At 54.9% G+C, this 26,698-nt stretch overlaps 7 protein-coding genes across 7 annotated transcripts; 4 read left to right on the top strand and 3 right to left on the bottom strand.

The window, feature by feature from the left end:
- Nucleotides 1-765: 765 nt before the first annotated feature.
- BGZ61DRAFT_337802 (uncharacterized protein) lies at nt 766-2,509 on the top strand (the record flags this gene model as incomplete). The annotated part of the gene is made up of 2 exons (XM_046239076.1): nt 766-1,441; nt 1,509-2,509. The coding sequence occupies 2 exons, from the start codon at nt 766-768 to the stop codon at nt 2,507-2,509; spliced, it is 1,677 nt and encodes a 558-aa protein (XP_046111812.1).
- Nucleotides 2,510-6,088: 3,579 nt separating this feature from the next.
- On the bottom strand, nt 6,089-6,731 carry BGZ61DRAFT_7404 (uncharacterized protein). Its single transcript, XM_046257036.1, has one exon. It carries the CDS (start codon nt 6,666-6,668, stop codon nt 6,180-6,182), a length of 489 nt encoding a protein of 162 aa, XP_046111811.1. The 5' UTR covers nt 6,669-6,731; the 3' UTR covers nt 6,089-6,179.
- A 7,581-nt stretch (nt 6,732-14,312) lies between these two features.
- BGZ61DRAFT_7369 (uncharacterized protein) lies at nt 14,313-15,567 on the top strand. Its single transcript, XM_046257029.1, has one exon. The coding sequence runs from the start codon at nt 14,391-14,393 to the stop codon at nt 15,453-15,455; it is 1,065 nt and encodes a 354-aa protein (XP_046111810.1). The 5' UTR covers nt 14,313-14,390; the 3' UTR covers nt 15,456-15,567.
- Nucleotides 15,568-17,467: 1,900 nt separating this feature from the next.
- On the top strand, nt 17,468-19,453 carry BGZ61DRAFT_339017 (major facilitator superfamily domain-containing protein; the record flags this gene model as incomplete). Its single annotated transcript, XM_046239188.1, has 6 exons — nt 17,468-17,556; nt 17,675-17,700; nt 17,772-18,083; nt 18,148-18,219; nt 18,274-18,958; nt 19,012-19,453. The coding sequence occupies 6 exons, from the start codon at nt 17,468-17,470 to the stop codon at nt 19,451-19,453; spliced, it is 1,626 nt and encodes a 541-aa protein (XP_046111809.1).
- Nucleotides 19,454-19,861: 408 nt separating this feature from the next.
- Nucleotides 19,862-20,368, bottom strand: BGZ61DRAFT_470511 (ER protein Pkr1-domain-containing protein; the record flags this gene model as incomplete). The annotated part of the gene is made up of 1 exon (XM_046248086.1): nt 19,862-20,368. The coding sequence occupies one exon, from the start codon at nt 20,366-20,368 to the stop codon at nt 19,862-19,864; it is 507 nt and encodes a 168-aa protein (XP_046111808.1).
- Nucleotides 20,369-21,093: 725 nt separating this feature from the next.
- On the top strand, nt 21,094-24,208 carry BGZ61DRAFT_7279 (uncharacterized protein). Its single transcript, XM_046257021.1, has 4 exons — nt 21,094-21,203; nt 21,248-21,602; nt 21,661-23,496; nt 23,552-24,208. The coding sequence occupies exons 2-4, from the start codon at nt 21,351-21,353 to the stop codon at nt 24,035-24,037; spliced, it is 2,574 nt and encodes an 857-aa protein (XP_046111807.1). The 5' UTR covers nt 21,094-21,203; nt 21,248-21,350; the 3' UTR covers nt 24,038-24,208.
- On the bottom strand, nt 24,209-25,590 carry BGZ61DRAFT_7353 (uncharacterized protein). Its single transcript, XM_046257026.1, has one exon. It carries the CDS (start codon nt 25,180-25,182, stop codon nt 24,379-24,381), a length of 804 nt encoding a protein of 267 aa, XP_046111806.1. The 5' UTR covers nt 25,183-25,590; the 3' UTR covers nt 24,209-24,378.
- Between the last annotated feature and the right edge of the window lie 1,108 nt (nt 25,591-26,698).

Genomic DNA, 26,698 nt, shown 5'->3' with positions numbered 1-26,698 from the left:
GGGAGGGTCATAGGGCTGACGGCGAATGTCACCTGGGGGCCGATGTACAGGCACCCACCCGGAACACCCCGTCGCCGGCGGCAGACACCTACTGTGCCATGTCAGCGCCCTGGAAGGCCCTGTAATACCCTGTAGCTCCTTGTAATTTACAAGCACCCGACGCCTGCCCACATACATCACCACAACGGGTCACCTGCGCTATTGTCGCAAATCTTGCCTTGTGACGAGGCCAATTCTTCTCAACATCTGAATGATAGTTGGGTTGGGAATTCCGGCGTCCCACGTCAGCCAGCTTCGCGGTGGTGTAGCCAACCCGTTGGAACCTATTTCGACCCTCCACTAACGACGTGGACCGTCTCGGTGTATCGATGATGCTTCCATCTGACTTCCACCTCCAATACGCAGCAAGCTCGCTCCAACTACAGGTACCTACTATGGACAGGTCTTAGCTCAGCCCCAAAGTCATCGCCGGGCGTTGAGGGATGACCCAATGAATTTGACGCAAAAAGCGCAAAAAGTGAAGCCCAAAGAGAGGGAACAAACAACCCCTTCCATCCCGTGTGTTCCACCCAAAATCTCAGTGCAGGCTGCAGGCCGTCCGACTTAAGCCAGGCCGACCCCAGCAACTTCTCTCCTTTCTTCTCTTTCGTCATGATACGGCGTTAGGGAGGGGGCCACCTAGGACTTCGCTACAACTCGCTCCGACGCGCTACAACTCGCAACGTTGCGTTGCGTTGCGTTGCGCATCTCTCCAATCTCACCGCCATGGCCACCACTCTATTGCCCGATCTGGGAGACATCGCCAGGCTCAGCTACCGAGACGCCTTCGTCCGCGCCGTAGCCGAGCAGCGCACCCGCCCGCTCATTCTCCCGTACGCCCTGCTGGGCTCTTTCGTCCTGACGCCGCTCTGGCTCGCCGTACCACACACCAAGCGACCCTGGCTTTACCGCACCCGATGGCTCGTCGCCGGCCTCGTCGTCGGCTTGAACCTCGACCTGATTTGCTCGGTGAGCAGCTACAACGTCGCCTGCGCCTATGGAGCCGGTCTCATGGGCTCCTGGGGCATTCTGTCCAATCTCCATCTGCTCGTTTGGTCCCGGCCGCAGTTTGACGCTGCTAGGGCTGTGTTGCTTCCCCGAGGAGGGAATAGAGACAACAGAGACAACAGAGAGAACAGAGGTGACAGAGGCGACATGATGCGCAGCTCCTCCAAACTCAACGGTGAGGGTCCGCGGAGAAATGGGCTGCGACAACGCACAACAGACCCCGTCGCTATATCCGGAACCCATATCCATGCCACCTCCAAGATATCCCGAGATGACGGCGACAACTCGCAACACGAGGAGCCCGACTACGTCTGGCAGACATTTCCCGACCACGGCTCATTCCTGCAGCGCCTCAACTGGTCCATGGATCTCGTCACCAACTTCAGGTGCATAGGTGCGTTCGGCCTCTCCGAAGAGATGCAACCCCAGCTTCCCTGCTAACACGTTGGCCAACAACCCAGGCTGGAACTGTTCTATCCGCTCCGTTCCCCTGCCGCAGATCCCTGCTCGCATCCGGTCCGGGGACCCTGTCTCGCTCGATAGCATGCCTGTCGTCTCCAGGAGCGGATACCGTCGCAGCCTTACGAAGTCCGAGTTTATTTGGTCCCGCCTTGGGACCGTCACCGTCCTGTATCTGGCGCTCGACTTCCTCGCCGTCTCTGGCATGAAAGATCCTCACTGCATCTTCGGCCCCGAGCGGAGTAGCGGCCACGAGCTGCCTTCTTTTTTGAGTCTGCTACCCCCCTGGGCCTTGGCCACCTACCGTGAGTTGTTCGCTCTATCCGGCATCTTCGCTGCCATCGGCGCCATCTTCAACCTCCACGACCTATTCCAGTATTTCATCTTTTCTCATATATTCCCTATGCGTGGAGAACTCTGGCAGTACACCTCCATTTTTGGTTCCTTCTCCCAGGTCTTCGATAGAGGCCTGGCTGGCTGGTGGGGATCCTGCTGGCATCAGACCTTCCGGTTGCAATTCAGCTCTCCAGCCGCCTATCTCATCAGAAATGGCTACTTGTCAAAGGGTACCCTGACTGCCCAGATCGTCACCATGTATGTGTGCTTTTTCCAGTCGGGCCTGCTCCATGCATCAGGGAGCCAGTCTTCCATGCCCAAGACCAAGATCTGGCGCTCTCCAGCGTTTTTCCTCCTCCAGCCTCCAGGCATTATGATCCAGAATTCTTTGAACTGCATCATCGACACCTACCTTCCCCGTCTCCCCAAAATGCTCCGTCAGATCTTCAATTTGGTGTTTACCGTCGCTTGGCTACAGATGACCGCCCACCTATTCTGCGACGACATTGCGTCGACGGGACTCTGGCTCCTCGAGCCTATTCCTATATCTCCTTTCCGCTTTTTTGGTTTCGGTCATCCTAATGACCATTGGTGGCGATGGAACCAGCAGCAGTTCCCGAAGTGGTATTCAGGAGACCATTGGTGGACCACTGGTTTACAGATTTAACCAGTTGCTATTTCATGAATTGGGTTCTAAACAAGGTATTTTTTTATAGACGAATAGTACGAGGTATTTCCTGTAAAGGGTCTTGGTTTATTGGATAGATAGACAGAGGATCGCACTTAGACCCTGGACAGATTAGGTGTTAGGATATGGGTAGAGCAATCATGGTCGAACAGGTTATCGCACTATGCTACAATGACAACTGGTCATTTCCATTTCGGTCCATGTCGGAAATAGTATTGACCGTTATCCTTGAGTGGCATGTCGAACCTCTCATTTCTTCCCCGAGCTCAGTCTCTCGGTTTCTGCCCGCAACCATTCTATGACTTCGTGATGCTTGGCAGGCTTCTTGGACAAGACCTTGGTAAATGCAGTGCAAGCAATCCTGTTCCAGTTAGACATGAAAATCAATACCGGCGAAGCGGTGGCTAATCAATTGAATCACTTACAAGGCCACCTGGGTCTTCCGCACGCCGCATGCATACTGAGGATACCGCATCGTCCGGGATTTGCTGGTCAACAGTAAGAAAGCAACATCAATGACCTTGGAAATAGTTCCTACAGTGTAGATTTTTTAACAAGCAGCTAAATAGGATACAATATTCGGGGAAACTCACGGATAATTATGCTGTTGCTGGGTCGTTGAGATTTGCCGAGGCAACGCATATACGCCCACATCTTGTTGGCCGTCTCGACGAATGCACCGTTGAGCGACGTGATGACAGCCCGGGCTGAGTTGTGCGCAGTGTCGAAGAACATCAAGTGCGATTGAATCTTAAACGCGTCTATATCCCATTATGTTAGTCGTTTGCTCTTCAAGCACAAGACTATATGCCGTGGGCTCACTGAGGACTTTGCGCTGGAAATTCTGGCCAGGAGCACGGCCGAAGTCGACCGTGAGAGAAGCTGATATGTCTATTTTGCGTCAGAAATAGAATTATCAGTAGTAAGGTGGGTTGGTCATAACACTTACCGACGCCAGCGTCCCTCTGACGATCTTTGGTAATATCAAGAGTCTGGCAGTCAATAAGAGTTCCGCAGTATGGAAACCCAGGTCCTTGATCCATTTTGTGGATATCTCCACCGCTGCACCACATGTCAAAGTTGACCAACGTCTTCTTTGGGTTGACTACAACGCCATACTCGGGGAGGCCACGGTGCATTGTCTCCACGAACCGGGTGGCCTTGTCGCGATCCAAGGTGATGAGAAGGAAGTCATCGATGAGTCTCAGCAACAGAGTGTCCGCCGCAACCAGGAAGCTAAGGTGCGTCCTCTCGAGGTCGGCATAGAAGTAGTTGCATAGGAAGGACGACAAGACGGATCCCTGCGGGATCCCCATTTTCTGCCGATAGTACTTCTTGCCCACTTTGACAAGGTTCTGCTCTACATGTTGCTTCAGGAGGCTCAGAAGCTCGTGTACACTGTGTGTCTTTTGGACGGCGCTATCCACGAAGACTGTGTTTTTCTTTTTGCCCCCCAAACCTGCCTCGAGTCGTTCTGAAAAGCATGAGATATTACCCTCCGGTATTGCGGTTGCGTGCCACCGACGTATTGCCTTGGTGGGCGCCTTGTCCCCCTGAAGCTCGACTCGGTCGCCGGGCTTGACCTCGACGTGTTTTGTGATTGTGTACTTGGGCTGGCTCGGAACTGACCCCATCAGGTTGATAACTGCCGCCTGCGGTATGGTGTCGAAGGCTGCCTGGACATCCACCTTAGCAAAATACAATCTGCCATGGTTCGGCCCTAGTCTCTCCTTGAATTCCTTCAAGCGAGTGTACATGTCACTGACAGAGAACATGGTTGAGCCCAATTTCGAGGGGTTGAGGGTCTAGATATGTCAGCTTACGTTCCAAAGACTTGTGCCTTCACTTACCTTCTCAAGCTTCAGCAAAGTATGGATAGGTCCGAGTATTGAGTTGATACTAGGACCAAGGACCTTGGGTGCCCCTCGTGCTAGAGCTCTGCGCCTCAGGTTCGTAATGGGCCGCAACTTGTCGCCCTTTGGCAACAAACGGATCTGACTGAATCCAAGTCGTCTTGACTCGAGTATTCGCAGGGCATCATTTAATTTGACTTCCTCAAACATGGTCTCCTTAAGGTTTGCCATTGAGGGTTCTGCAATATACTTCCAGACCTCATGTCGAAAATAAAACACTTGGTATCGATGAGAGTTGGACTCTGTAACGTAAAAGTGGCTGCGGATAAGGGGTATCAAAAGGGAATCGAAGATGTAGTACAAAAATTCAAGAAAAATCTCATGTCGTTTGTTAGTATCTGTTTTACTAGGTTTCTGGTTTCCGAGGCCAGGAGGTTGAAGCCAGGAAATGTCTGTGATCTGCAGGGTTTCAAAGTTCGTCAGAGACACAATGGAAAAAATATGTGATCGTTGTACCTTTAAATCCTGGGAAATCTCATGCAGTGACATGGCCTCAAAACGTCTCAACTTGATAAAGTGATCAATCTTCTGCAAAATCATGGCCTTGTTGTGAATCTGGGTATCGTCATCCCCCCAAAACTGGTTTGGAATGATCTTTGACAGCACGGCTTGGCAGAACGCCGAGACCTGAGACGACGGGGTCGCTATCTCCACGAGTTTGTTGTACTGCGGCGAAGGAGGCACTTGAGTGCTGGGCTGTGGTTTACGGAAATGGTTCTTGGAAGCGCTTCGACTTTGAGTAGTTGTCATGGTGGGTTGTTCCTTGCAGGATACAGCGGCATCTTTCTTCGGGCCTGGCCTCCGATTCCGACTTTGCACATCGAAGATGCAAGGGCAGTAGTGTCTAAGGAGCTCAATAAAAGAACAACGACCATGCCGAACTTGGAGCCGCTCAACAAGCTTTTCTGCATCACCGCGCAATCTTTTTGGCAACTTCGGCAATTGGCTTTGCCCATCGGGCTTTCGTGGGAAAGCAAGCGTGATTTCTTCCTCTCTCAGGGTGTAATCCTGGAATCGCTGCGCAGTTTGAGAGGTATCGACTTGTGAGTTAAAGACATTGTGGAGTCCGAATTGGAGAGGAAACATGTACATCATAATCTTGATGATATTTCGTCGCTGCTCCACGTCGACTGCTAAGTCGCCTACCGCTTTATCCGGCTCGACAGATTTTGGCATGCGAGGGCATCGATTGAGAACATCTGTGATCGGTTAGCGACAATATCGAGGGCATCAACAGTATTAGAACCAGCGTACGGATATGTTTGAATCCTGGCTGAACTAGTCCCCTTGCAGTGAGGGACGGCTTTGCGTAGAATATTCTGCTTCTCACCAGCGTGATTTCTGCAGGCTTTCGGGACCCCGGTAATTCGGCCTTTCCGAACGATGTGGCGCTTCCAGACAGGTCAAGCTCAGATATGGGAATACCTATGATTGTGAGTGAGGGTCAAGGTGAGGAAACCAAGAGGGTATCTGACCACTTCGCTGTTCGTAGTTGTGGAAACCTGCCTTAATAGCCACATATATGGAGTAATCGATAAGGAGATCAATCATCATTTTCTCGCCAGATTTTCCGAGGAGTGCCAACAGTTGTGGCCAAGGTGCCTCTCTGAGGGCTTTGACATTTGAATTCGGGTAGAGACTAAAAAGGCCGGGAACAATGACCCCGCCCTGTTCACCAGGGCCAGTGCCTCTCCTAAATCCATCGCATAGGAGATGCTTAGGTCGCTTTCCTGCCTTCAGCTCTCTTGAGAAAAGTAGCCAGATGACAAAGTCAACAATCTGTCACCGCGTGAGCGACAGGGCAGTATGCACAAACTTCTATTACGAACCTCGGATTGGGAATAGATTGAGCCTGAAAGACCATCGGAAAGAGTCACATGCGACTCATCTCCCTTTTGGGAAAATGACAGCCATTGCTCCCACCTTGTGTCTTCCCGTTGGCCCTCTAGCTGATGGGTACAGACGAGAGAGGTATCCAGAAGATGGGCGAGCTGAGTTTCGACGTCGCCGGCTCCCTCATTCTGACCTAAAGAAGCTATCTTCTTTCGACGAAGGCGGGAGCTGCGAGGAAGATGAGATAGGATGTGTTCTCGCAATGTAGCCACACGGGCATAGGAGCGCTCTAGCAGATCCCGCCGGACAGGCGTGTCGCTGCCTGAAATTTTATGTTTCTTGCAGGTCGACGCGTCATTGTGGCCGTTCTTCCTTTTCGAATTGAGAGCCATATCAATGAGGTATGTGTTGCGCGTACATGTCGCGACGGGTTAGGGTATTCGTCAAGATGGAGGGTTGTCGTTGAGCGACGCCACAGCTACACGGCGCTATGGTGTAGATAATTGTCAATTTGTGGCTTAGCTAGGTACGGCGTGGCTGGTGGAGTCTCGGCGCTTGCCTGGATCAGGCAATGGGGCTATGGCAGTCGCGGCGCTGGCTTCAGAGTGGCGCTATTTATATTCACAGGTCCATGGGTTAAGGCAGGTACAACTCATGAGTCGAGGCGATCTCATGTGGCTGATTCGAGTCCAGAGGTCCATCCGCGATGACGAAAGTAGACTTGGTCGGTCAATTCAGCATCTACCCGCCAGCAGACTGGCGGCTTCCGCAGCATCACCATCACCAGCAGCAGTAGCCGGAAACACGACGCAGGACGGGGAGCACGGAGGGCAGCCGGCAGCCAGGAAACCTAGACAAGCAAACATTGATGATGCTCCAGATGGTACGATCGATTGAATTGGGTGATTTGCATGGGTCCCCGGATCTACAACCACGTCGTCTGAAGTCTGGAGTCTCGGTAGACAAGGGCAATTAAAGAGTTTTTCTCATTCAACTACTCGGGAATACCGGGTGCGGCTGGAGTAGAGGGAATTTGATTTTCAGCTTTTCAGCAACGAGACTCGACAAAGACCAGACATGACTAGGACCGGGGCATGTTGAAGGACTCACGGGCATCACGGATCTTCAAGGGTGCCAGGGGTATCAGGGCTTCCAGGGATGGACACGAGGCAAGCTGGGGCTGGCAGACCGGGATTAGGTGTCTCTGGAATAGAAATTTGATCCAGCGCAACCGTTGCTAGGGCCGTCGCATGACGAGTTTTCCCCCACCATCGTTGTGCGAGGCAGGCTCCTGGGGGGGCGCTGATACATACGTGGGGAGCGGAAGAGGGATCGAGATGTGTGAGTTAGAGGTCGGGAGTCTGGAGACACAAGGCGGAATAGGGGGCGGGAGCACAACATGAGGGGGGGGAACTTGGAGGCGACCTGGGGTAACATCTCGGATACGGCAATGTCCAATACCCAGCCAAAGAGGCGGCGATGCGAGACGGCATATCAGGGGGCGGGAGAAGAAATGTCGGGGACATGGTGATGGAAGGTCTCGCAGGTGCCCGCGTAATGATTGATGCCCGCCGCCCACGCTCAGTGGATGATCGATAAGCGGCCGTCGAGGAGGCCGCTGGAACCCCTGGAAGTTGACTGCATGGTTCGACCGGGCTCGACTGGACGCGGCTGGGCTGGGCTCAATGATCGCCGAGCCACACGACTGCTCGAGACGGGTTCATGACCGTGAGGCGAGCAGCGAGGCCTCAGCTGCAAGAGGGATTGGATCGCTGAGACCCCTGAGAAAAAGGATTCAATAGATGCGGCCCAGCGGTTGCCTCTGAGTTTGCTGTGTTGGCCAATGCGGTGTTTAAGACCAACATTGCATTCCACTCGCTAAAACGCATGGCAAACCCTCCCGCATTCCAGCCCACAGGGGCTCCCATGGGGTTCCCTCGTCTAATGGGAGGAACGCACCAAGTGACCAAACTCCAAGGCGGCAGCCCAAAGGGCGCTGGCCGAAGGCGCTGTTCCAGGGCGCTGTTCCAGGGCGCTGCTCTCGGCTTCTCTTAAATGCCACCAAACAGGAGTAATAAGTGACCGACCACACTCAGCGCAACCACACCCTCACCCACCCTCATCGCACAACGCTTTACCCAGCTTGGCAAGCACCCGGTCTGGTTGTGCCTTGCTTCAGGTACAGGACATCAGAGCACATCACCCTGACCGTTCCGGTGGTGAGATACGCCTGCCTGCATCTGATCAGGACGTCGCTACGTCTCGCGAAATGCTGCGTTCCTCCGGCACTAAATCTACAGGGGGTGAGGGGGGCGAATTCCCTATCCCTACCACTGAAGCATGTACTGTAGGGCCATCGTAGGCCGCCACGGGTTGCGATCCACCGGCCCCCAACTGCAGCTGCAAGCCGAGGGAGCAAGTTGGCTGCACGCTTGTGCCTGGGCTGATGTACCTCGCGCAGCTCTCTGCACTGGAATTGGGTGCGTTCTGGACAGGGACGGTACCTGAGGGAGGGCGATGGAAGAGACGGGATGGACAAATGCAGTAAGGTGCGGCAGCGTTTGCTCTCCACCGCGCGCACGCTTGTCCACTGCACAGGCACCGCGAAGAAACGGCCCAAAGTTTGGGCTCGCTCTCCCTGAAAGCTGTGCCTGTTCTGGTTGTGTTGGTTGGGCCTGGGGCTTATGCTTGTTGTGACGGTTGGAAATCCCATCCGATCCCATCCTACCCTATCCCATCGTCCAACAATACCTAATTGTTCGGTGCTCCATTGAATCCAGCCCGCTACGGGTTCCCTGTGCTCGCTGCCAGCATCCCCCTCGTTGCCCAGGGCCCCAGTGACAGCCGGCCCGCGGGCAAGCCTCTCCACTCACCTTCTTCATCCCTCCCTCGGGCTTTCCTTGGTCTCTGGTCCACAAGAGGTCCTGTCACCGTCCCATACCGCACCGTCCCGTCACCGTGTCTGCCAACGCCAACGCCAGCTCTCACACCCACACCATCAACACCCACGCCAACGCCAGCGCATCGATGCTCGCTGCATGGGTCTCTAGTCCCCCAACCAGTCGCTCCGCTCGACGAGCCTGACCGATGCTCAGGCCACCATGGACAACGGCATGGACATGGACCTTCAGGCGGGCCTCCCAGCGGGCCTCCAGGCGGACCTCCACGCTGACTTCCACGCCGCCGACTCGGGCCCAGCACGAGGAGCCCATGTCGAGCCTCACCACAACCTCCAGCACCACTCCCAGCGACATCGACTCCCGCATCCTCTCCCTGACTATCAGCTTTCCGATCACGACCGCATCTTCGACCACGACCGCGTCTACGACACCCACCACCCACAAGACCGCACCCACGATCCCGCCCTCCGTCACCACCACGGCCATCTCCCTCGACCCGATCAGCACCACCTCAATCTCTCCATCGCTCAGCACCTCGACATCGACGACCCTGGCGCCCATTTCCCTGCGTCCTACGCCGCCGCCAACCTGGACTCTGTCTCCTCCAACGCCCACCATGCCTTTACCCCCGTGAATCCCGACGACTTCTACAAGAGCTACCGGGCACTCCATCTCAACAACAATCCCGACACACTCCCCATGGCCGCCGCTTCCTCTCCTCGACCGTCGTTGCGCTCCAACGGTGATGGTACGACCCCCAGGCATCCCGTCGTGTCCCCGAACCGGACGGCAATACGGTCCGCCTCGAATCCAGTCGACAGCAGGCCGACCGCTGCTGGCTACAAGCCTGGCGGTGCCCATCCCAGCGTGATGGACCTCAAGAAGCGCTTCGACCAGAATGGCGCTAGTGTATCGTCCATCCCTCGTGCTCCTATGTCGTTGGGTGCTGCAGCAAGGTCCAGGCGAGATGCCGCTGCCAGCACACAGCCGCGAAACGGTGCAACGTCTTACTCAACCCTGCGTGGCCGCACCGGCACGTCAAATACTGCATCTCCTTCGTCCTCGTCGCTTCGTTCGCAAAGATCAAAATTTGTCGCCGAGGACCAGGTGTCAAATAATTCTCAATCCTTTGCCAGCCGCATCGGGAAGCCTCGAAGTGCTGTTAGCGGGAAGCCAAATGCATCTAGGTCAATGACCAGCCTCGCCCCGAAGTCCCCACCACAGCCAACTCAACCGACTCCTTCCTCCCCCACTTCCTCGCGCTCGCAGGGTCTGCTATTTGGTGAAGTCTTGCCCGAGCAACACGATGCCTTGACCGCGGGGTATGGAATTGAAGCATCTCGACCACGCAGGACATCAGAATCCAGTATTTCCAATCCCTGGACCCACCAACGAAGTCTATCCGACCCCGATGTCGAACCCTCTTCTCCCGCCAGCTGGTATCGGAGCCTCAACGGCAACGTGGACAGCGTCGAAGGGCAGCCTCAGCCGGAGCCTGCCCACAAGGGTCACGCACGTTCACAGAGTGATGTCCCCAGGTCACACTCCGCTCTGCCCGTTGCTCGCAAGCAAGCTACCCGAAAACCCACCACCACGAGCGGCTCCTCCAAGCTCCCACTATCCGTGAGGACACTCAGCAGCCCGACCCCAAGCCACTCGTCCACCCGATCCAACTCTCCATCTACAGTCAAACGGCCCCATACGAATGGGCGGGCCTCCAGGGCAGGCGCACACACGACTCGAGCGAAAACCCCGACTTCCCGAGCGAAGACGCCGACGCAAACACCCGGCGGTCGAAAACCAGCTCCTCGAGCACTGGTTACGCCAACTACTAACGCACGGCTCCAAGCCAATATAATTGCCCCTCTTCCCAAGCTTTCCCCGACATTGAGGAGCTCCCGTCCGCGTCAACCAGTTTCTCTTGCCAGCACGGCGAGTTCCCGGATGAAGGCGATAGAAAGGGCCAGATCTCCCAATACGCTTTCGCGTCCGCCCTCGAGGATTGCGGAATCCACCACCCGACGGCGAAAAATTTCTGTCGGTCCCATTGACTTTGAGAAGCGAAGAGAGGACATTCGCCTCGCGTATAGTAAGTCTATCCGCGAAAGCCAGGCCCTCGAGGCACGGCAGAAAGCCGCGGATCGACGTCGCAAGGACATGGAGGCGGCTGCGAGGGCAAAGGCTTCCGCTGCCGCCGTTGCCATTGCCGCCACCTCCCCCACGACACCAACTTCAGAACCGGCGGTGGTCGATGTACCAGGCATTCCACCTGTGCCAGCTATTCCGGATAATGTAGCTGACCTGGATACCTCGTATGACCATACCAGTAACGAGAACGCATTCGAGCCCATAACGGATAGTACGGAGGAACCACCATCACCCGCTGTAGAAGATCCTTCTATGTTGGCTTCCGACATCGCCGCCGCTCTACCCCCGGCTGCACTCATGATCTTCACGGATCCGAAGCCCGTGCCTCTTGCCCCGCTAACTACACAAAGTGTCGACTCTCCGACACTTGGCGTTCCTGGAAGCTTCCCTCCAATCAGCCCCCCTGCGACCACCGTGGAAAGGCCTAGGACTGCCATATCACTAGCGTCAGAGACAACCGAGTTTGACAACGAGGCTCAAACTACCCCACCGGTGCAGGCCCTGTCTCCCGTGGAAGTCCCCATCACAATCATCAAACCGCCGAGTCCACAACCATCGAGTCCACCACGTACCCGAATAGAATATCAATATCCATTCCAGGATGAGCCTGATTCGCCAGATCTGCCGCAAACGAGCCAAGACACGGTGCAAGAGTCACATGAGCCAGCTCCGTCACCTGTGATTCCTGGAGCATTCACTGACGATCTGGATATGGACCACGAAATTCAGCATGATGCTCAACACGGGATTCAACACGAAGTTCAACATGAAGCGCATCATGAAGAACTTCCGCTCGAGGAAGTTGACCATGAGAAAATTCGTCCTGAAGAAGTTCGCCAGGAACAGGTACACCATGAAGCTCAACGCGAGGCTTTGTCACCTTTTGAAGCCACCATTACTGTTTTGCCTCCACCGGACGATGTGCGACCAGAAAGCGGAACCGAAGACACGATACCGTTTCCTCGCATGGAACCCGATTATGAATCTGATTGTCAATCAGTGTCTGACCATCCTGGTGCCAGCGGGCAGCACATTCACCACTATGATGACGACGCGATGACCGATGCTTGCACCGAAGAGACCGATGATCACAACAGAACGGAGGAGTGTCGATCTGAATCCCATTTCGATGACCAAATTTCATCTCACAGGGCATCCACGTGCGAGTCCTCGGAAGCTGGCACGATGGACGACCTGGATTACCCCGCATATGACCATCAACGACCAGAGTCTACAGTGAATCTCATGGTGCCGTCAATATCTGGAGTTGATAGAACCAGCCAGCAGTCGGCCTGGACGGATTTCACAATCGAAAGCCCGGAAGTTTCCGATGCTGGCAGATCGCCTGCATTGCCAGACTTTGATGAAGATGACCCCGCTTCGCACGGCCATGTAACCATTTTCGAGACCAGGTCGATTCACAGCCAAAGCCGACCAGCTTCCCGAGTCCAGGAGGCATACCCCCCCAGCCAGTTCGATCCTCGTCCATCGGTGGAGTCGACTCGATCATCGTTTCTGGGTCATCAATTGCCCGAGCTTGACACTGGGTCTGGGTTTTCTATCCCCTACCTTTCTCAAAGAGCAAGCAAAAGCTTCTCCTCCTCCCAAGTCCCGTCACCGAATCACGAACCACCGCCGGTTCCCACTCCCGTTTCTGGTTCCGCGTGTAACTCACAACGAACATCGGGCGTGTTCTATGAGCAATCACAGAATGGAAGCACATTCATTGGCTCCGAGCGCGGCTCTGAAGATTACATGCACATGATGTCAACCCCCCAGTCCATGGAGACCGCTTCCCTGGCGACACAGGACCAATTTTTCGCCAGCACCGCAGCTACAGAGAGTGATCCGAAGTTGGATGCACAGGCCAAAAATGGACCTACTGGAAAGGAGCGACACCGTCTGATGCAGCGCCGCAACGTCATCAAGGAACTGCTCGACACTGAGGCGGTCTTTGTGAGGGACATGAATATTGTCGAGGAAATCTACAAAGGGACGGCGGAGGCTTGCCCCAAGTTGGACGACAAGACGGTCAAGCTCATTTTCCGAAATACCGACGAGATTATCGAATTCCACACCTACTTCTTGTCACAGATCAAGGAAGCTGTTTCCAGCGTTTATGCACCGCAAAGTCGACGTTCGGCTCTGTCAAGGGAGGGCTCGTTCATGTCCGAGCCAGGTCAGGTCAATGGGTCTGATATTGATGATGGCAAGGACCGATGCACCTCGATTGGGCCCGTTTTCCAGAAGAACATGGAGAAGATGAAGCTGGCGCACGAAGGGTTCCTGAGGAACAGCGACCACGCTGCCAAAACCCTCATCCAAATTCAGCAAGACCCCACGGTCCAAGTGTGGCTCAACGAGTGCAACGAGGTTGCAAAGGACCTGACAGCTGCCTGGGATTTGGATTCACTGCTAATCAAGCCGATGCAGCGCATCACGAAGTACCCAAACCTTATCATCACTCTACTACAGCACACGCCGAATGATCACCCTGACCGACAGGCTCTACTTGAAGCCAAGGACATCCTCGAGACGGCAATCATCGAGATCAACAAAACCAAGAAAAACTTTGAACTCGTTGGTCAGATTGTTGGTAGGAAACGAAAGGAGTCTGATGTCAAGGCTGGCTTCGCCCGCGCTTTCGGAAAGCGAGTCGACAAGCTTCAAGCATCGGGTAACCGACCAGCCGAGGACGCAGAATATGCAAAGCTAAACGAGAAGTTTGGAGATGACTACCTGCGATTACAAGTCGTTCTGCGAGACGTCGAGTTCTACACAAGACAGGTGTCTGCCTACGTCCACGAATTCCTTCAATATCAATCGTCGATCGAATTGGTCATGAGATTTCAACCCGGAAGCTACCCCGAACTTGAGTCCAAGTGGGTTCAATTCAACATCTCGATTCGGGATCTGGAGAAGGTCGCCCTTGAGGATCACGTAAGATGAGCATTTTCGAAGGTTAAAATGAATCCTAGCTAATTCCCACAGTTATCACAAGTCCGAAAACACGTCATCGAGCCATTCGAACTGGTAATCAAGGCATACGGCAACCCATCTCTGGCCATGAAGAAGCGGCAAAAGCGCCGTTTGGACTACGAGCGATATGAACAGCTAAAGCGTGGGGGCAAGACCCCCGATGCCAAGCTCAATGAGCTGGTCGAGCAGTACGACGCCCTCAACGACACTCTCAAGAAGGAACTTCCAAAGCTGTCCGCCCTAACAGAGAAGATCGGCAATATCTGTCTGGGAAACTTTGTAAACATCCAGGTCAACTGGTATAGCATCTGGAAAGAGAAGATGAAGGCAGTTCTCAACGACTGCCCCGATATTCCCGACCTCAAGGAGATCGTGACCACGTTCCAACGGGACCATCCTTACGCGCAGGAGCAAATCGCCAACATTGGTATCTTGAACCCTGCGTACAGGGGCAGAATGTCACAGTCGACGACGCGCAGCATGGACGAAGCATCCTCGCTCAAGGTTCGATCACGTCCGTCGGAAAGCGATTCACGGGGCAGGGGGCTCTCGATCAATGGCGATCAGGCACCCAGCCTCCCAGCTCCCGATTTCAAGCGTCATAGCGGCTCGTTTGCGATGTCCCCAGCCAGCGCCGGCGCAGGAACGATTCCCAGTCCACACCACTACTATTCTCGTGACTTCTACTCGGGCATTGGCGGTCAGCAGCCGGGTGCAGTTTCACCATTGTCACCAGATGTTCCAGGAAGCACCCGGTCAATGGCTGCCTCGACAAGGCCCAGCACAGGGCGAAGCTTCGATTCTGGCGGCATTCCAAGACAAAGCACGGAGTCGGCGCCCCAACCGCACATACGGGATTCAAGCACGACGTACAGCTCCAACACTCCAGCCCATGAGAGCAACCGCAGATTTTCGGGCATCTTCCACTCCGCACTACCATTGCCAGATGGTCCGGAGGAGAGTCAACGGTCATCTCGGGCATCGTCTCGAGAGCGTGCGCCAGCAGCAGATGGATACAATGTGCTCTGGCTAGCCGCCTCACTCTTCGAGTTCAACATTGTTGCCACCAAGCATGAGGCCGGCTACCCTTACCTGATTTATCAGGCTGGCGAGGTGAGTGGACATGGTTCAAAGGCGCTCAATGGGTTATAATGTACTAACTAGCGGGGTGCAGATATTTGATGTCATCGCCGAGAAAGGCGAGCTATGGCTGGCAAAGAACCAGGATGACCCAGCTGACCAAGTAGGGTGGATCTGGTCGAAACACTTTGCAAAGCTAGCAGATGCATAAAAGCAATAAGACCTGGGCAAGGGCGTTGGCGCGCAAGGAGCAAACCAGGGAATGGATTAATTACCCGATGACACTTTATAATGCATCAAAGAGGATATGTACCAGGGCTCAAGAAGGGGGAGGCGTTTTTTCCACGGACTTGCGATTCAAGATGCAAGGGAAATGAGGTTTCAGCAATGAATTTTCCAGACTTCTTTGTTCCCTTCATCACTTCTTTTTCTACTTTTTTTCTTCTTCTTTTCTTCTTCTTCTTTTTCTCTTCACCTTGCCTTTTTATCACATTTTGACTTGCTCGGTTTTTGTGCTCTTTCTTCATTTCTCTTGCTTAATTAGGCTTTTCATTTGTTTGACACTTTTTTCCTATCTCCTCACCCTCCGAGGGTGCAATCAGGAGCTATCTGGAGAGGAAAGAAGGGATGGAAAGCCCCTGGGGATTTGAGAGATGGGGAGATGAAGGAGGGTGCTCGGCGTTGAGAACAAAATACCATGCACGTATGTAAGATTTCGGATGTTAGGGCCAAACGAGCAAAGAAAAGCAGCGGGCAGGGCTAGCATCAGGACCTAGCCAAAGTACAGTAGGAGGAAATGGAATCGGGGTGAAAGACGAAGATACCAGACCAAAATGATTTGATCATACCTATGATGTGGATCTATCGTGAGTGACGTAAAGCGGGGGCTGAGTAGTCAACGACGAGCCATCTATGAAGCTAAAATTTGGCGATGTGGTACTATCTCCATCTTCAACATGGCGTTCTCCACTGAAAAGTATCCATGTTGAGAAAGCTCGACGAGAAGTGGTCCGTAATTAACTCTTGGCTCTTGGTAATACGTATGTATTATTATATCAAGGTGCCGAGCCACAGCAACTTAGAACCTCTCGGGCCTATGCTTAATCTTCGGCCCACCTGGCTCTCCTGTGTCATGCTATAAGGTCAATCTGGAAGAACATAAGTGTAAAGCAATAGTGAACAGTGAAAGAATGCAGTTCGATTAGTCTACTGTAGGGATCGGCAAGAAGTGGATAAATTCCATGGCCTTATATTCGGACTATTATACAGAAGTCGTACTAGCTCGTTCACGACCCCGGATCTGAGAGCACAAGCTAATGTGGCAGTAAAACGTGGGACCGGACGGGACTTGCGGCCCCCACACCAAACCAGAAACGGACGAATGAGTCGTGCTTGCTTGCTGTCATCATCCGACTCGTATTGGTGAGGGAAGGTACGTGTGTTTCGTGCATCCCTATCCCTCCCCAGTCGACTCCCTCCCTAGTCAACTCCTCTCCACCACAAGCGAATGCAGCTTCAACTAACAAAGCATTTTCTTATGCATCCGACGAAATCCCAATTACCGACCCTACCGACCCATTCGCGTACATAGCACAATTCCATGACCCACCCAACCCGACATGGCTGCGACAAGCTCGTCGCTCCCACAGCATCGTCGTCATAGCACCGCAGCGCCGTCCGAGACCACCACCGCTCGCCAACATCATCAGCGAAACGGCCAGAGCTCGCGCTTCCTCGCCCCCGACGCCGTCTCGGTGTCCGCCTCCTCCGGCCGCCCAACTCCCGTCTCGGGGTCGTCGGCCTCCTCGTCCTTCGTCTCCGTCTCCGCCGCCCTCCCGCCCTCCGCCTTGCCGTCGCCGTCACCATCGCCGTCACCCTTGTCCGCTGCCTTGTCGCACTCCCTGTCCATTGACGTGCCAGCCTCGTCTCGCGGATCCTCCCCGGCGCTGCGAACCCCGTCGTCATCCAGCGCCGACGCGAATGGTCTTCATTCCTTGACTGATCAAGACTTCGAGACGCCCCGCGACAGACGCCATCACGACGACAGCGACACCTTCGGCTACGACCACTACAACCCGGCCAACATGGCCAGCTGGGCGGGACAACCCGCCATCAAGGGCAGCTCCGAGGGGGTGCGCATGGTGCTCTTGACATTTGTCACCATTGGCATCACGTACGTTGTGAACTACTCCAGCTCGTCGGCCCTGTCATGTCATGTCAACCGCCGTCGAGTCTCATTCCACATCCATCCGCGTCCATAGGAGCTGTCCAGCTAACCGCCTCACTGATAGCTTCACATGGGGCATAGAAATGACATGTTCGTACTTGCTTGCTCACCCCTATCCCCTCGTCCCCTCGAACGCACTTGCTAAGCTAAGTCTACGTCAGACTGCACTCCATACCTGCTCGACCTCGGGCTCACCAAGAGCAATACCTCCCTCGTCTGGATTGCTGGCCCCTTGTCAGGCCTGATCGTCCAGCCCATTGTAGGTGTCATCGCCGACGAGAGCAAGTCGAAATGGGGTCGTCGACGGCCCCTCATGGTTATCGGCGCCGTCGTTGTAGCTGTCAGCCTTCTGATACTGGGCTTCACACGCGAGATTGTTGGGTGGTTCATCCACGATGACAAGGCGGCCAGGATGCCAACCATTGTTCTGGCCGTGATAGCCATATACATCGTAGACTTTGCCATCAATGCGGGTAGGTACACAATGGAGGGACCAGCTCCTACGGTTTGACCAGCGTCATGTTAATAGAAGCCTAGTCACTTCATGTTCCAGGAGCCTGATAGTCGATACACTGCCCATCGAGAAGCAACAATCGGGTGCAGCATGGGGTAGGTGAACTGGCTCGATCCAAGATCGACTATCAACTAACTAGTGGTATCCAGCAAGTCGGATGTCCGCTGTGGGCCATGTGATCGGTTATGGCGCCGGTGCTCTCGACCTAGTTCAGATGTTCGGCACGACGCTTGGTGACACCCAGTTCAAGCAGCTCAGCATCATCGCGAGCATCACTATCCTCGCATCGACGGCTGTCACCTGCTCGGCCGTTACGGAACGAGTGCTTGTATCATCCAAGCCCAACCAACACCAGGGCCGCTTCACGGTTTTCCGTCAGATATATTCGACCCTTTTGCACCTCCCGCCTCGCATCCAGGCCATCTGCTGGGCTCAATTCTGGGCTTGGATCGGCTGGTTCCCCTTCCTCTTCTACAGTACCACGTGGATTGGTGAGACCTACTTTCGCTACGACGTCCCCGCCGATGCGAAGCAGTCCAAGGACACGCTTGGCGACATCGGTCGCATCGGCAGCACCTCTCTCGTCATCTACTCCATGATTACCTTCGGCGGTGCTTGGATCTTGCCGTTCCTGGTTAAGTCGCCTGAAGACAAACCCTTCACTCAACGGCCACCACAAGCCATTGCCAGATTCCTAGAGCGCTTCACCAAGGTCAAACCAGACCTGCTGACAGCTTGGATGTTGGGACATCTAATGTTTTCTGGTGCCATGGCGCTTGCACCCTTTGCGACCAGTTTCCGTTTTGCGACTGTGCTGGTGTGCCTTTGTGGAATGTAAGACTCGTCATCATCTCGTTGCTCGCTACGTATACTAATCAATATCCCAGTCCCTGGACGCTCGCCATGTGGGCCCCTGTCGCTTTTCTTGGTGTTGAAGTCAATAAGCTCAGTGGCAGTGCGGATGGCGCTACCTACCGTCGCATATCCCATGATGAAGATATCGAGTTGCCGGACCTCGAGTCTGACGACGCCCCTTTGCGTCTGGAGCATGGGACAGATAATGACTTGTCAGCCACAGCATCCACCGGGGAGTTGTCTGGCATCTACTTTGGTATCCTCAATATCTACACCACGCTGCCGCAGTTTATCGGCACTTTTATCGCTAGCATTGTCTTCGCTATCCTAGAGCCCGGCAAGAACTCTGAGCCGGCAGGAGATGGGAAACAGCCTGACTCTGAGGGACCAAACCCCATCTCGGTGTGCTTGTTCATCGGGGCTATGAGCACACTTGTTGCGGCGTACATGACGCGCAAACTGAGAGTTTTGTAAGACACGGTATGTATGGCCATGTATGATAAGAAATGGGAGGGAATATGGAAGTTACGGATTTGGGTTTATTGGGTTAAACGGGGCGCTGGTACATATCCGCTCGTTCAAAGGGTAGAAATGGGTCGTATAAGCCGGACAAACGTCAAAGAGGGACCCGCGGGACGGGAACTGATCTCGCATGCTTCATGAGAGGGACTCATAGAGGAAGACAGGTAATGACAACAAAGCGACAGACAAAAATGATCACCTCGAAACTTGGGGGAATAAAAATATGTTCACGCTGTCTCATGTACAAGAACCAAAAAAATGTGTCGCTAGGGGGTATCCTCAACATCCTCCTCGTCGCAGTTCGTCCACTATCATCGTATGGCCATGGCAGTGGCAGTGGCGGCTCCATAGATCCGTTGTCTATTTATCCTTGTCATTCTCATTCTCCGAAACCTTCTCCCACTCGTCCTCGGTGCTGGCGCTCGACTGGGTCCCCGGTCCAGGACGGTGCGTCACCTCGCCCCGGGGATCGATCGGTTCCAGACCCGCATCAACCGGGGCAGCCGGGACGGGGACCGGACCAGGAACGGGCTTCTTGGCCGGGTCGGCGGACTCGACCTCGGTCTCGGTATCATCATCGGCGTCCGACTGCCGTTGCTTCTCCCCCTCCTTCTCCTTACGCTTGGCCTCCTCCTCGCGCTCGCGGGCCTGGACGGCGTACAGTTCGGTGGCGAACCAGTTGACGCTCCACCACAGGCCGGCGCAGAGGATGGTCAGGACGACGAAGTGGACGCTGTAGGTGGCGAGCAGGAGGAGGAAGAGGACGAGCTGGAGGGCGGCGAAGGAGGCGTTGGTGGCCTTGAGGAGGGTGGGCGTGGGGCCGGGGGTGAAGATGCCCTCCCAGAGGTCGACCATGAAGGAGGCCATGATTGCGATTGCGACGGCGATTTGGCTTCGGGGTCTTCGGTTCGCTTGGGTTGAGTTGGGTCGAGTTGGGTTGGGTCGAATTAGGGACGTGAGGATGGCTGCGGAGTGTCGCAAGTCGAGAGGGATTTGGTCGCAAGGAATTTACAGGCGGGGGCGATGTTCAAGGTTGGTTTTTGTATATGTTGTCCTGATGAACAGGTCGCGAGATCGCTGCCTGGCCGCGCTTGTTATGGCTTCAGGCAAGGGCGGCGGTCGTTTTGGAGGTACCCGCGTTTTGTTTAGCTTGTGTAATATGTCATCGAACGTCAGTGGGGGGGCGGAGGGGGACGACGTTGGAGAAGTGTCCTCGGCAACTAAACGTGTCCACAGCGGGAAAGGAATTAAAGAATTTGACAAAAAAGGGACTCGCACACGCGCCGGAAGCAGCAGCGAGAAACGGGGCCAAGTGCAGAGAGCAGCCCGGGTTATCTTGTTGAGGGAGAACGGGCAGAGCAACGGGGAAGCGTGGTGAGTGTTAATGCCGACAATGGCTCGATACGCGATGTTTGGCTGAGTGCGGGACGCAGAGAGGGAGGGGCAGCGGATTACATAAGGCAAGTCAGGTCACCAGGGCCTTAAGTTACACCCAACGCTCTAGGGTAGGTCGCATCTGGTCAGTCACCACCGCATTCAAATAGGTACCTAGACCTAGGTTTGGGGGCCATGCGGAAGACCAGCCAGCGCATGACAAGCAAGCGTCAGTGGCCATCACCCGTCGCTGTGCTGTGAGTGAGACGCGCAAACGCTCAAGTCCAATCAATCAAACAGGGCCTCGTTTTCGTCCGCTCGCCCTCTTGCTCTCTTGCCCTCCAGCGCCCTCACGCGCCCTCAGCCTCATAGTCTCTCTCCTCCTCACATCCTTTTGTTCCCTTTCGCCTTTCGTTTTTGCCTCATGTAATTGCCTGCAGCGTTTCGCCGTCATACCAAAACCCCCCCATCGTCCATGGACTCATCCTCATCCCCGCCCTCCGATCCTTATCCGCCGCACGGGCATGGGCACCGCGAAACCCACGACGGCCCCGGCAGCCATGACGCCGGCGATGACGTCGCCGCCACCGCCGAACAACTCCGGAGACGCTGGAAGGGAAAGGGAAAGGTCCTGGAGATGCCTCCATTTCCACTGCCGCTCGAGGACACCGGCACCCTGACCCTCCTCAAGTTGCCCGTCGACATTCTGCGCTTGATCTTCCATGAGGTGCGCGCAACTCGATACCTACCCTACACCGATCGCCATCGCTGAACCGTTCTTCTAGGTAGCTCAGCCTAACGAGGAAGATTTGCTGACTCTGCTCCTTGTCAACTCGACGCTTCATGACCTGGTGATTCCATATGTGTACTCCGCCTTCAACATCGTCTGGCCCGACGCCGACTTTTTCAGTATCGGCGAACAACTCGATGCCCTCACATATGGCCTCTCTAGCCTCGCCCTGGGTAGCCGTTTTGCGCGGACAATGCACCGCCTGCAGGGCCTCCCTCCACCTAGAAAGCAAGGGAGTAATGCCCGCTTCATAAAGACCTTCAAAATCAACAACGGCCCGACCAAGTGGGTGAATGACTACTCCATCACCAACGAAGCGGGCATGATGCTCAACACCCTCGTCGCCTTGGCTCTCCCCAAGATGGCCAACCTCGAGTCGTTCAAGTGGGACATGCCCACCGGCTTATCCTCCAATGTCTTCATGGCTTTGGCTTCGCTCGATGACGACTGTACTGGCAAGCTCGACGAGGTCTGGGTTCGCTGGCATGATGACCCCCCGTCCAGCTCGTCGTCGTCCAGTTCTCGCATCTTCCACAACGGCCTTGCACCTCCACCTCCTCCGGGAATTCAGCAGCCCCCACCGGCGCCGCCGTCCCCCCCGAGCAGCAACACGGAATCTCTCGGCAGCCAGCCTTCTTCCCGCCTACTGTCTCCGTACCAGAGAGTTGCCTACGCGGAATCTGACGTCCAGTATCCCACTTACAGCATCCTCCCTGCCCTCCGGAGCATAGCTGCCCTGGATGTCGACCAGTTATCATATCTAGACGAGCTGGCGGTTCTCATTGAGAGATCCAAGTCCACGCTGAAAGAGCTCCGGGTTAGCATCGCCACCAAGTCCGCGAGTGACGACTTTACTCAGATCAAGGGCGATCAACATGGGCTACGGCAGTATGACCCCGAAGCCCGCTGGCCCGGCGAGAGCAGGATTGGAGACCGCAGATTGGGTGGCGTCCTGGGCGTCATCTTGGCCCGTGTTTATGATCTGCGAAAGAACCATCCTCGTCCAAAAAAGGGGGAAACGGATTCCGACGCCAAGCCATCGAGCTCGAGCCCGATACCGCCCCGGATGGCGAGCACTTCTGCTAGTGCGGACCAAGGACTGGGACCTGCGCATCAAAATCCCGAGGCTGCTGCGCCACTTACAGATCCTATACCGAGACAAACGGCATCGACATTGAATGACGGACCGGCTGGTTCTGAAACCCCAAGGAAGGAGGCGACATATGTCACATCGTCTAAGACGGGGACGGACGTCGGCTGCAAGCTAGCGCTTGAGAGTCTAGAGTTAGCCAGACTCCCGCTACACACGGCACTTTCCACTCATGCCTTTGACTGGACCGTCATGACAACCCTGACGATATTGGGCTGTGACCGCCAGGATCGATTATGGAGAGCCCTAAGGGAGCAGTTCCGACCAATACCCCCGGGTAGAGCACCTCATCGGGGACCTGGTGGGCGTCAGTCTAAAGAAGCCCCAACCTACCACCTGAAGCTGAAGAATATCCACGTCGACGTGACTACGTTCGCTTTGATACATTTTCTGAAGGAGACCCTGGCTCCAAACTCGCTCGAGGTCTTGTTCCTGCATGACCGGCGACGTACAAGCCATCCCGTGGTGCCGATTGCGCCTATCTTTACTGGAGTAGTCAAAAGACACCATGCAAGCCTCAAGAAGCTCCTCCTGGACAGCTCTCACCCGGACAGGTTGCTTCATCATGGCGACGTTAGGCGCATGTACTGGCCCTTGAGGAGAGAGATGATCCTGTATGTGACGAGCGGCCGCATGGGAGCTCTCAGGGAGCTCTCAGCCAGCATACCTCCAAAGGAATGGGTATGATTTTCCACTTTTCCCGATTCCCGCAGTACCTACCGCTAACATCTTGTAGCATACGGTTCTTCAGCGTCTACCCAATATCCCTAAGCTGACGGCGTTGCATATCCTCAGCCTAGGCAGAGATTCGTCCACACCGGATTCCATGCAACTGGGGCATCAGATTGTAGACGTGATAACCCTCCGCCCAGAAATCCGGCTGTGCTTCATCGGTATCAAGGGCGCGTGCTTCCAAATCGTGGAATCCCGACGTGGGGCAGCCGAGTCAGATTCCGGGTCATGGAGCAGCGACTCGATATCGCTCCCAAGTATGTCTTCGGATATGAACCCCCCGTCCATAGATGGAGCCCTGGGCGACGACGACAATCTTCTAGCCGAGGACTCTGATGATGAATCACAATCCTCGAGAAGACAGACGGAAAATGACTGGTCTGCCCTGGAGCGAGGTAAGTCGGAGTCGAACAAAACGTATCGACTCAGAAAAATCTTCTTCTATGATGAGAAGGTTGCAATCTTCAGAGCTCGGCACGGTACCCTGTGATGTGACGAGGAAGGAATGCGTCTGCTTCCCCAACAGCCATCATTCGGCCCACCTTGGCAACCGTCGGCATTCCTTTCATCACCGAGGAGAGAAATCCTTCTCAAAAGGATGCTTGAGCTGAACCACAGCTGCCACATTTAGACCGGCGTCCCCGGGGGGCAAAACAGATACCGGAAACCTGAAGCCGGATATACATGATGCATCCTGGTGCCGACTTGCAATGGCCTCATGTCCCACTCCCCACTCTGGGACACAGTATCACCCTCTCGTCTTCGGTCGTACTTTGGGGTTGGATTGGGCTCCACGAGGAGCAGTGCGACTCTGGGCTGCTCTGACGGCGCTTATGATCTTGGGGGCCACCTCTTCGGCAAGTGGTGGGGGCCGTTCCACCACCCACCCAGCTCTGCTCGGTCTAGGTAATTAGTTGATGGATAGTTTTGGACTGCAGGTAGAGGTGACCCTGGACACTTGGTTGGGCCACAGGTTTTCTGCTTGCGCAGGTCCCATGGTTGATGGGCCATGGCGGATGGGCCAGAAGGATCGTCACCCCAGCAGCGCATCCTCCAGCGCCAGAACGGGAGCGAGGGTGGCTCATGGCAGCATCTGCAGATGTTGCTCCACGGCCGGTGAAGAGGATGGGAACCGGGGATGTGGGACCCGACCTTCCGATAACGCACCGACGTTCTAGAAGGAAAAGAATGCTGCATCCAAATGGGCGTGGTAGGATCTATCACCATGTACGGGAGCGCAGTGTAGAGTAGATGGTTCTGAAACATGACCGGGTCCCTTGATCCCAACCTGGTGGTGCAGTGTGCTGGGTGAGCACTGCGCCCCATACCAATGTAACGACGGCCACACTCGTTGGTTGTTTTTCGAAACTGAACAGCCACACTCGGAGGATCAATTGGCGCAGCACGTAGGATTCCCCAGTCCCAGCAGCTGTCGATGTTCCCGCAAAAAGAGATTGAAGATGGCGATGCACGTTTCATCGACAGCACCCGCCCCTCAGGCCTCAGCTCTTTGGGGGCTGAGAGCCTCTGTCTGCCCTGCAAGGCGCGGTGTGACACCCAGGCCCTGTACGTGGGACCAAACAAACCAGTACACATGCGAGGCGCAGGCGGTTGCGGGACCCTCGTCACATCCATCGTGTCCCTGTCGGATTAAGTGGTACCTTTCATGTATGCAGCAGCTTGCACAGATACTATATTTGAGTATTGGCTGTGTTAGTTCCGTCCCCGGTTAGAATTCGCCTTGCCTCAAACGAGTCGAAATCGTCGCAGAGAATAGAATGGTCACCAACAAGGTAACGGAGAGAACAGCCGCAACACGCCATCACACTGTAGGTCCTTGACCAACCAACCGGTCGGGTGAGCGGCGGCCGCGCGAGAGTAGCAAGTAAAGTGCCCAAACCGTGTGATCGTCTCTGCAGGCGGCTTGGCAGACGATTTCCAACCCGCAACTCGACTCCCGCGGTCACTAGTGCTTCGACGGCTCCTTCTGACATAGCAAGCGTCGTTGACACTGGTATGGCACTGACGGGCGCTGCTGTGGCGCTGCACCGGTCTCGATATGCGAAGGCCGGGTCTGTTGATCTCCGGATGGTTTACGATCGATGGCGGAGGGGTTTCGATCGATGTCGGAGGGTTTGCGATACGTTTCAGGGCTGACGTTCGTAAGGCGGACTCCGTTGCGGTGGAGCAGTAAGGTGTTGGGTTAGTGTGTGATTATTGGCTGTTTGGTGGTTTGGACTGTCAAGCCACCTCTAACCCCCCTGGCGGTGCTATGTCTGTGCTAATCGACTACTAAGCGCCATGGCAGAGGCTGTTAGCAACCAACACGAACAACCTACAACACCAGCGAGGCTGATTGGTTTCGTATTATTCACCCCAGATAGGAACAATGGGGTATGGAGAGCATGATCCGAAAGGAAGAAGAAAGAAATCATCAGCACTAAGGAGGGTCAGCTGCTAGAGAACCAAAATTCGTTGTGCCGCGGTACCTTTTGCAGATTAGACATTGAGTTATGATTTTCTGAGGCTTTTCTCCAAGCTTCATTAGTTACCCTAAGAGAATAGCGGGGACACAAGACAAAGGCCCAAGCTAGAGAACCGTGGCTGACACCATCTCCCAAGTTGGCGCGATCGAATCCTTGTTGTGCCTTCTTGCGACAGCCACACCCAGTAAAAGTGGAGTTACCTCGCGCGCGTATAATGGCGCGCCTCAAGATCGAGCATGGCAACGAGATACGTCGTTGAGTTGTTAGCAAGAAGAAGGGGTGTCTGGGGGACATGTTGTTCGCAAGGCGACGCTAATCAATCATTCTCTGGCATCTAGTCGAACCTCAATTAAGTTGAGTTCCTTCTAGGCATCAATCGACAGATGCAGCGCTAGAGGTCCCAGGAAAGATTTGGACCTGCCCAACGTAGGCTAGTCGGTACTTTGTCGGCACCTTGTCGTTGGATTGACTTTGGGAACCGTGCTGCGTCGCTGGGGACCCTCGAGAGTCGCTTGCCCCATCGCTTCGGGACATCCAATGGGCTCATATCCATAGATACGTGATCGGATTCCAAGATAATGCGATAAGCTACCCATCACTATGCACGTTGCCAAGTGTTTGTGGGTGCCCAGCGGTCATGTTAACCTGGTTGGACACTGTACGAG

The sequence above is a fragment of the Ilyonectria robusta genome, assembly GCF_021365365.1.
Source record: "Ilyonectria robusta strain PMI_751 chromosome Unknown BGZ61scaffold_1, whole genome shotgun sequence".
NCBI classification, from domain to species: Eukaryota; Fungi; Ascomycota; class Sordariomycetes; order Hypocreales; family Nectriaceae; genus Ilyonectria; species Ilyonectria robusta.
The sequence above is the reverse complement of the archived record's forward strand: the minus strand, read 5'-3'. Positions and strand labels throughout refer to the sequence as shown.